Source organism: Neophocaena asiaeorientalis, unplaced genomic scaffold, assembly GCF_003031525.2.
Source record: "Neophocaena asiaeorientalis asiaeorientalis breed wild unplaced genomic scaffold, Neophocaena_asiaeorientalis_V1.1 scaffold1605, whole genome shotgun sequence".
Lineage (NCBI taxonomy): Eukaryota > Metazoa > Chordata > Mammalia > Artiodactyla > Phocoenidae > Neophocaena > Neophocaena asiaeorientalis.
The window spans coordinates 26,433-36,364 of record NW_020175227.1 but is presented as its reverse complement, the minus strand read 5'-3'; the positions used below and the strand labels follow the sequence as shown (position 1 = coordinate 36,364).

Sequence of the window (9,932 nt, the reverse complement as noted above, 5' to 3'; positions counted from 1 at the left end):
GAATAATTCAGGGAAAACAACAAATTCCTCATCATTTTTCACTCTCAACAACAGTGATTTCCTTTTTCTTAATTAGCTCTTAATCACCACAAGCTCCGCATTTTTTCCTGAGGTATTATTTCCAGGAGGCAGCCAAAAACGGCTCAGTGAATAAGCTGCTTTTCAAAATCAAACAACATTTGGGCGAGTCGCCATTTATTTATGACCAAGGTTCCTCGTGATCGAGCTCCGGCCTTCCCCCGAGGCGCTAAAGAGCAGTCTTATTTAACTCGAGACCTTTCTTTCCTTTTTCACCTTTTTCCGGCCTTGGGCACCGGCACCGCGCAGGACAGGCCGCAAGGAGCCGGGACTTGCAGAACTCGGTCTCAGCCGGTCGCCGAGTCACAGAATCTCAGAACCCCCAGCCAGTGAGCCGCGGAATCCCGTCCACCGCTGGGGCCTCCGCCCGGCCTGCCACGCTCCGGGGCGGGCGTGGTGGTGGTGGTTGGGGCCTGAGGGGCGGGGCCTCGAGGCTCCGCCCCGGTCGGCGACTGCTCTCCGCCTCCGCAGCAGCCTGCTGACACCAGTCGCGGAGCCGTCGCCTTCGCTTTCATCTCCGCCTCAGCTTCGGAGGATCCCGGCCAGGAGCGAGAGCCGGCAGCTGGCCCGCAAGCCGCCGCCGCCATGGGGAACCGCGTTTCGCGGGAAGACTTCGAGTGGGTCTACACCGACCAGCCACACGCCACTCGGCGCCAGGAGATCCTGGGTGAGGTCCGGGCCCGCGCCCCGTTATGTGCGTCCGCGGCCTCCCGCCACCGGGACGCGCCCTCCTCGCGCGGCCCTTGCGCGCCCGAGGCCGGTTAAGAGTCGACTCTGCCGCGTACCGCCGCCCGGGCCGTCTGGCCTCGCGGGAAAAGCCGGGGGAGGCGCTGGGCCGGAGCGGGAGGGAGGGAGGGATCCCCGCGCTCCCCCGTCCCACCGCGTAGCCCCGGCCCTTCGACTGGGAGGCGCAGGCGCGCCCCCAAGCGCGGGCGTGCGGTCGAGGCCAGGGTTTGCTCAGAGCCGAGTCCCCGCGACTAGGCCACCCTTGGGTAGATCCTCTCGCTTGTTGATTCTCGTGCCGCCGGTCGGCACCGTTTCCTCCCCGTCCCCGTCCTCCTCCTCCCCGCTCCTCCTCCTCTCCCTTTCCCGGTAGCCGGCCCCGGCAGAGCCAGGCTGCGAGCGTGTGCGCGGCAGGGCGTGGTCCTGGAGCATCTGGCGGCCCACGCGCGGGGCGCGCTGACGTTGGTCAGCGCCAGCCGGTCATCCTGCCGCCGGCTGCTGCCGCCTTGGGCCGGGGAGGGAACTCGTGGTACCCGACCCGTTTGACCGCAGGGGCTTCTCGGGCCGGAAAGGTAAGCGTTCCAGGGCCCGGATCCTGCTGCGCTCACGGTGTTCTCATTGATCCTCGCAACGAGGCTCATGCAAGAAGGGCAGATTCATATATATTTTTCATCCATCCCAGTTTTGTGGACGAAAAGGCTGAATGAAGTATGGAAGACTTGCCAAGATTAGCCTTCTGGTCCCCTGACTGCTAGTTTAGGGCCTTTACACCGGGTTAACTAGGCCTTATTCAACTCTCTAGAGGTGTAAGGCGCTCAGCTATTTGCAGCTTCTACATTATATAGAGAATTCTCTCATCTCTCCCAGGGTACTCTTAATGGTAAGCTAGGCATTGTGTTGAGTGCTTTACAAACATTACACAATTTAATCCTCCCAGTAATTAGGTAGGTGTTATCCCTGTTTTAAAGATGAAGTAAGAGTGAATAAGTAAATGTTAGAGGGGAGTTCTGATCTGGGTTAGATTACCTTCAAAGCATTGCTTTTAACCTCTTTGCTGTTGTTTCAAAGATCTGGAAACTAGTGGGTGGTAAATTGAATAGGAGGAATTCTTTCTCATACACAGTATTCCCTTAGTTTTTTTTCTCTGCATCCATTTGTGCAGTGAAAAGAAAAATCAAGCCCCTGATTTTTGTTGGGTAAGTTAGAAATTTCATGTTTTCACAAAAAGAAAGGAGTTAACCCTTTAAAAACTTTCATGGTCGAGCAGACCCTTCAGAGTTGTCTCTTGGACTAGATAGAGTTCACCTTCTCCAGGTTGCCTGCCTCCTGAATAAAGCAACCTTTCCTTTCCAGCCAATACTTGTCTCTTGAGTCCCGCAAACAGCGGAACCAGAGTTTGGTAGCATGTGGTCACAGATCTAGTAAATGGAGGAATCTAGATTTAAACCCATATCCTTCTGACACTAGGGACTATTTTACACTGTAATGGAACTTTATAAATTGTTAAAAAAAAAAAGAGTTAGTAGATCCCTTTGAAATGGATTTGTTAAAATTGAATCAGTAAGTTGGGAGCTTGAACCTTTATAGTTGCTATTAAGGGTATACTTTTAAGAGAGTTTGGTTCTTGGATGCTTTCCTTTTTATTTTTAATCTAAATGTGTATTTTGCAAATCACACATAGGAGATAGCATGTGGTACATTTTATCTATGCCTGATCAATACATTACATAAGAATAATCTGGTATCCACGCTATAAAAACCAACTCCTGAATACTGGAACTTAGCTATCTATTTAAAATTCAGAAAATCAAGGAAGTCAAAAGGTGCTTTTTCATGCTTATCTCAACACTGAACTTTTTTTCCACAAACTTATCATCACTGGACCGTTTCACTTGGAAAGTAGAAGGACTACATATTTCTCAATGAAAACGTCATTTTCCCTGCAGGTGTAAATAAATACTGCTCAGTGTTCCATCTCAGGGGTGGAGATGGAATACCCTCAGGAAAGATAAAAATCTGGAGACTTGTTTAAATTATACTTAAGTGGTGAGATATTTCTCAAATGTATCAGGTTTTGGGGGAGAGAGAGGCACCAGAGAACATGGATATGTTGTTTAACAACCACCATCTGTATGCTAAATTTACAAAATTTATGTACGAAATTAATGAAGGCTAGGAACTAGACCATTATTAGTGGGTCAGATAATCACAAGAAATGCTCCTTTTACTGCTGTACTTCCCCAGCGAAACAGCATTTTTTTAACAGCCTTATTAAAATATAATTCACAAACTATAAAGTTCATCCTTTTTTTTTTTTTTTTTTGGCCATGCCGCAGGGCATGTGGGATCTTAATTCCCCAGCTAGGGATCAAACCCGTTCCCCCTGCACTGGAAGCGCAGTCTTAACCACTGGACCGCCAGGGAAGTCCTGAAAGTTGACCCATTTAAAGTGTACGATTCAGTGAGTTTTTATAGTGTATTCACAGAGTTTTAAACTATCACTACAATCTAATTTCATAAAGTTTTTGTCACCCTAAAAAGAAACCCTATACTCATAAGCAGTCTCCGTATCTTCCAGTCCTGGGCAACCACTAATCTTTCTGTTTTTATAGATTTGCTTATTCTGGATGTTTCTTATGAATGAAATCATAAAATATTTGGTGTTTTGTGACTGACTTCTTTCACTTTGCATAATGTTTTCAAGGTTCACCCATGTTGTAGCATGTATCAGTACTCAGATCCTTTTTGTAAGTTTTGTGTTTGGTGTAAGAGAGAGGTCCAGTTTTATTCTTCTGCACATGGATGACCAGTTTTTCCAGCACCATTTGTTGAAAAGACTATTCTTTCCCCCCATTTAATTATATTGGCATGCTAGTATTGATTTTTATATACTATTACAGCTTTGCAAAAATTTGGTACAGAATTACTTGGAGGAAGTTGATTTGTCTGAGAAAGATGTGCCATCTTTGTTTCATGATTTTAGTGTAACTACGAAGTGTGTGTTATCTTCTATCCCTTGTCAGACGTGTCAATTTAATCTAGTTTTATGTAAGGTAAAAATGCTGGAGCTCTAAACAGAAATAACACATTTTAATACAAAAGATTTATTACTTGTCCACCAATGAATTAAACACTTGTTTGGAGGACTGCTCAAAATGCCCATATTTTAATGAATGACTTATTTGAGTTTTTCATTTATCCCAGGGTAATTAGTTTTAGACTCAAACCTATTGAGTAATCAATAATCAAAAAGTAACCCTCAAAAGGATTATTTCTTTTGGCCTATTGCCTACAAAATTGTTAACATTGATGAAATGAACTAATACCAACAAAGATGAGAGGTTAGGGAGTGGAGACAGAAGAGGGGAAAGGAAAGAAACAAGAATAATTACCTCAAATTAACACTACCTTTATTTCTTATATATAAAACTAGACTTAAATAACTTCCTGTCTTGCATTTTAACCTTTTATTGAATTCTTCATTTCACCTTTAGAGAAAAGAGGGTGAAGCTGCTCTTCTTTTTTCTGAATCTTTTCAAGAACACGCTGAAAGACCTGTCCCAAGAAAAAGGTCCTTCTCCCTTTTGCTGTCCTGGGTCAAACATAACTCGACAACACACAAAACAAAAGATGTTCATTATATCTGGGCTTCCATCTCTGGAGTGCCGGGATACAGAGAAGAATCTGCATTTGCCTGTAGGAACACTTGCCTGAAATGCAGAGGTTTTTATTACTGGCCCTTTCCATAATACTTGGATATTTGCATGTGAATTCAACAAATAATCTAACACAGATTGGTATTGTTCAGTTCTAATGCAAAAAGAAAGAAAGAAGGGGGCGTGGTGTTGTGAATCCATAGAGTTCTTTGGAAATTACCCTAATTTCCAGGTGACTAGAAAAAGTCTACATTGGTAAAAATTTACATATCTAAATGTCTAAAAATAGGAAAATGGTTAGAAGTTACAACTGGCAACTAGAAGTGATTCAGTCATTAAAAAGGAAATTATGAAATCTAAGTATATAATATAGTGTATATAATATTATATATGAGTGTATTGCATATATAGTATACTGTATATATATTACATAAAAGTATATTGTAATAGTCTGTAATCTGCCAGACACATAGGTTTACCAGATTATGATTACCACTTTGTAAAACTTATAAATTTAATATACAAAAAATTGTTAGGAGTGAAAAGGCAACTAGATAACATGAAATCTTTACTCATTCGTGACTATCTTTCTGTTATTGTGGAGAGTCTAGACTTTGAGCCTTATTTTTTTCCGCATAAATTCTCAATTTGTTGTGACATAGTATTTAGTAACTTTACTGTTGAATACACTCCTTCCCTGTAGTAGACAAATATTTGATGAAGTCCCTAATAGAGGGCATATAATGACTTGGAAAAAGAGAAAAATGAATCCATGTGTTAATGTAATTGATGTTAGTTTAATTATAATTGCAGAACTATTGTGCCTTTTCTCAGTCTCTGAGTTTTTGTTTGTTTTTCCCTTACAGCAAAGTATCCAGAGATAAAATCCTTAATGAAACCTGATTCCAACTTGATATGGATTGTAATTTTGATGGTTCTCACTCAGTCTGTTGCATTTTACTTAGTGAAGGACTTGGACTGGAAATGGGTCCTATTTTGGGCATATGCCTTTGGCAGCTGCATTAATCATTCAACGACTCTGGCTATTCATGAAGTTTCCCACAATAGTGCCTTTGGCCAATGCAAACCTATGTGGAATCGTTGGTTTGGAATATTTGCTAATCTCCCTATTGGTGTTCCATATTCAATTTCCTTTAAGAGGTATCACATGGATCATCATCGATACCTCGGTGGTGATGGCGTCGATGTGGATATTCCAACCGATTTTGAAGGCTGGTTCTTCTGTACCACTTTCAGAAAGTTTATCTGGGTTATTCTTCAACCTCTCTTTTATGCTTTTCGGCCTCTGTTCATCAACCCCAAACCAATTTCTTATCTGGAAATCATCAATACTGTGATCCAGATCACTTTTGACGTTGCGATTTACTACGTTTTGGGAATTAAATCTTTAGTCTACATGTTGGCGGCAACCTTACTTGGCCTAGGTTTGCACCCAATCTCTGGACATTTTATAGCTGAACATTACATGTTCTTAAAAGGACACGAAACTTACTCATACTATGGGCCTCTGAATTTACTCACCTTCAATGTGGGTTACCATAATGAACACCATGACTTCCCCAACATTCCCGGAAAAAGCCTTCCCCTGGTAAGTAAAGGATTTGATACATGTTCTAATTTCTGATGGTTATATGATCAAAATTACTTTTGACGTGCTCATTTAAAATGGAATCTAGTATATTTTGTCCATCTAGGCTGTTCATCAAAGAAAACAGCAAGAGTCCAAGTCCTGAGTTGGCCAGCCTAACTTTACAAAGAGTTCACTGTCCTGGATCCCTAAGCCTAGCGGTAACACGTCTGGTTTAGAATGTTGGGGGATCTGCAAAATTGGCTAACATGTAAAGTAATTCAGAAATAGAGAATGAATTCCCTCTGTGAAGGGAGCAAAAGTTCACATAACCTTTATCACTGTTAAACTGAACACACTTAGCTAAGGTTTGTGTTGGTTTGTTGTGAAATACAGAGGTCCTACATAATTGCTCTGCAAAATAAGTGAACTTCAGTTTCCAGTACCACAGACTTCCCACAGGTAGGGACCATCTGTTTCCTGTCACATAGACTTTCAGTGTGTCATTTGTGGAGTAAATGAAAGACAGCCCGTTGACACTCATCCTTTCACCCTTCCCAAAACAGGATGAACCTCTCCAAACTTCAGTTGTATTTCTGATGAGTTCTCTTATTAGACTTGCCATCCTCAGAATGGATAACTTTTACAATTCCATTACCAAAAAAATGTTTCTGTAATTCTAAAAAGGGGAAGTGGTATGATGTGTAATATCAGGGTTTTTTGATTTTTTTTTTTTAGCTGTGATATAAGGGAACCATAGCCAGGTATTTTATGCTATCATATCCACCCAACCAAATTTTATAGATTTCCTCTTCAGTTTTTAAATGTTGACTGTCTGCAGACTCGTATACAACATGACAATGAAATACAACGTTTGATTATTGATTGGATTGCCAATTGAGGCAAGGAAGATCTAGAAAGGACATTGAGTTAGTGGGGAAATTTTGAATCTGGGCCGTGTGATACATAATACTGTGTCATTGTTAAATTTCTTGGGTGCGGTAATGGTATTATGGTCTTGTCGGGGAATGTCCTCGTTCTTAGGAGATATGTGTAGAATATTTAGGGGTGAAGAATTCGGGGTTAGTTTTCATATAATGTCTGCAGCTTTCTTTCGTCAAAGAGAGAGCAAAGTATGTGGTGGGTACTATATATGGAGAGAGAGAAAGTGGCCGTGACATAGTGTCAATTGGTGGACCTAGGTGAAGGGCATATGGGTGTTGGTTTTTCTGTTCTTTTAACTTTTCTGTCGGTTTTACATTTTTCTAAATAAAATGGGGGAAAGCACCACGCAGCTGGCCGAAGACAGCTTTGAAACGGTGTAATGTGGTGCTGCTGCAGCTACTTTGTGTCATTGTGGCCTGAAGAGTGCGGCCCACCTTTGCTTGCCTCTTCCCTGACTAGGACGGTATATTTTTATATTTTAGGAGGTTATGGTTTAAGGAGAAAGCCAGTCACCCTCGGAGCAAAATAATTAATTTTTTCCAATATAAACCACATACTTTGACTTGTAATTTTCTTGAACAGCCCCTGACTTGTTCAGCTCAAACATTACTTGACCTAAGGCCCATGGTTCATCAGTGAGTATTGAGCTCCCACTCCATTCCACACTGTTTTCCTGTTGCTTAGCTAAACTAACAAACGTTCTCAGAGTTCTCTTGAGTCTTCCTTTTCCGGCTTTGCCTATGGTGTATACCAAGGAGTATCTTGTTCTACAGTTGTTGTGCTGCAGTAGTTATGTTGCATATAACTGTCACGTGGTTAGTTAACAGGTATGTATAGCAAGGTTTCTTTTAACAGCTTTATTGAGATGTAACTCATAGATACAATTCATCCATTTAAAATGTAATGGTTTTTAGATTGTTCAGAGTTGTACAACCATCGCTGTAATCAATTTTAGAATATTCTTATCACAATAACAAGGTTCTTTAATTTTTTCTATGTTTTTCGTGCTGTCTCTCTTCAACATCTTGGATTCTGTGTTTTTGTCTTCCTTTGGGATTTATTAGGGTAGTTTTTGTACATTTTGTTGAAGCCACAGAATTTTTTCTCACTCAGCAGTAACTAGTTTTGCTTGCTCATCACACTGGCAGTAATTTTTTTAAAAGACGTTCTCGACTTGAGATGGCTGAATCGCACACTTGATAAGTGATTAATTTCTAACTGGCATGCCACAATAATTGATCAGTATTTGTAGGTTCCTTAATGGCAGGGGATCAAGTGGTGCCTTTAAACCCTACGGTGGCGGCCATGCAGTACAACACTTAAAAAGCAGCAAGCTGACTGGATTGCAAGTATTTGTTGTTAAAGATTCCAGCTGCCAACTTTTACAAGTAAACCAGTATATTTAGTCCCTCAGAGCTTGTTGGAACGTCATTAACTCTAGAGGATCAAGTATATGTTACTGCTGAAATGTAAGCTGCTTTTTGTTTAGAATTCCCAAAGCTGCTGCTTTTATTTATTTATTTATTTGAGAGGGAGGCGGGAGAAAGTCTCATGGTTTCTCCTGAGTGTGTGTGTCAGATGTTCATCTGTCATCTGTAATAGGACTCAGCACTCACTCATCTTGCTGTATTTTCCCTTCCAGGTGAGGAAGATAGCAGCTGAGTACTATGAGAGCCTCCCCCACTACAATTCCTGGATAAAAGTACTGTATGATTTTGTGACGGATGATACAATAAGTCCCTATTCGAGGGTGAAGAGGCATCAAAAAGGCAGCGTGGTTCTGGAGTAAATGTCATTAAGGCCAAAGGAATTCCTCTCTGAAACTCCAGAATAGCTGAGAAAGTGGAATTTTTACTAAAAAGACCAGCGACATTTAGAAGCTGCCCTCCTACAAATTTGAAGTCTGATCTTCATGGTATCAAGAAGCTAATCTGGCTGTAAACAGTCAGCCTATCTGTGCAGCATTCAGCTTTACTCACAGGAAACTTGTTCACTGTATTACCACCGTGGTGGATGTTTTCACTTAGGTCTGACACTTTGTAAGCATATCATAAAAAAATGGCTTTTCAAAAGCTATTTCTAGTATGTTGTTTTCACTATAAGGATTTACTTTATTAAAACATCTAATAAACTGAGCTGTTGATCACAATAAATAGTGTGTATCATATTTTTTAAAATAATTTTACTGTCTTTACACTATAACCAGAGTACTGGGGGTGAGCTTACTTTAAAATTTAAAAAGGCCTGGAACTATATTTCTTTCACTGCAAGCCGAGTGACTCATTTTTACTTTTTTCTGTTGTAGCAATACATGGAACCTAATTAGTGCTGAGTCCTGCACAGCCTATTCATAAGTCAAGACATGACTGAACTGAATCACATAGAACCTTCAACTTCCTTTTCAGATGCGTGGACTCTCAAAGTAGAAGCAACTCAACTAACTGATCAAGAGTTTCTTGTCATTTCGTTTCAGCGGAAGCTGGTTGGGTCTGGTGGTAGATGGTTGGAGTCAAGTAGCCAGTATCGAGGGCTGTTAGGCCGGCAGTCCTGGTTACCTGAAACGTGTCATTTGGGTAAATGTAGTGTAAGATGGTGAACTATTTTTTTATCTTTTTTTTTGGCCGGGCTGCTCAGCATGCGGCATCTTCCGCTGACCGGGGATCGAACCCTGTGTCCCCTGCGGTGCGCGCCCGGAGGAGTCTTAACCACTGGACTGCCAGGGATGTCCCTGGTGAACTATTTTAAAGTAGTCCATGGTATCAAAAAATCAAATAGTCTACAGTTTGTACATAACACCAACCCTCTGTCATCCTGAATACGAGATACTATAAAATTCTCTTATAATTCCCAGCTGTACTGCAGTTTCACATGCTGGTGGTGAAGGGCACAGTGCTCATGCTCGGAAGGATTGGGTTTTCACGGACGTAATCTGGGGAGACAGA

At 41.7% G+C, this 9,932-nt stretch overlaps 1 protein-coding gene across 2 annotated transcripts; it reads left to right on the top strand.

The window, feature by feature from the left end:
* Positions 1-530: 530 nt before the first annotated feature.
* Positions 531-9,139, top strand: DEGS1 (delta 4-desaturase, sphingolipid 1). 2 transcript variants are annotated; one of them, XM_024765412.1, is made up of 4 exons: positions 531-745; positions 5,324-6,066; positions 7,573-7,625; positions 8,633-8,771. In XM_024765412.1, the coding sequence occupies exons 1-4, from the start codon at positions 664-666 to the stop codon at positions 8,634-8,636; spliced, it is 882 nt and encodes a 293-aa protein (XP_024621180.1). In that variant the 5' UTR covers positions 531-663; the 3' UTR covers positions 8,637-8,771. The 2 variants fall into 2 exon arrangements, with proteins under 2 accessions (XP_024621180.1, XP_024621179.1); XM_024765411.1 differs by lacking the exon at positions 7,573-7,625 and having other exon boundaries at positions 8,633-9,139.
* The last annotated feature ends 793 nt before the right edge of the window (positions 9,140-9,932 follow it).

Excerpts from the sequence above, each read along its gene's own strand:
- DEGS1 (XM_024765411.1), top strand. The coding sequence starts at position 664 with ATGGGGAACCGCGTTTCGCGGGAAGACTTCGAGTGGGTCTACACCGAC. Across the intron at positions 746-5,323 it reads TCGGCGCCAGGAGATCCTGG|CAAAGTATCCAGAGATAAAA; the intron begins GTGAGGTCCGGG and ends TTTCCCTTACAG. Across the intron at positions 6,067-8,632 it reads CCGGAAAAAGCCTTCCCCTG|GTGAGGAAGATAGCAGCTGA; the intron begins GTAAGTAAAGGA and ends TTTCCCTTCCAG.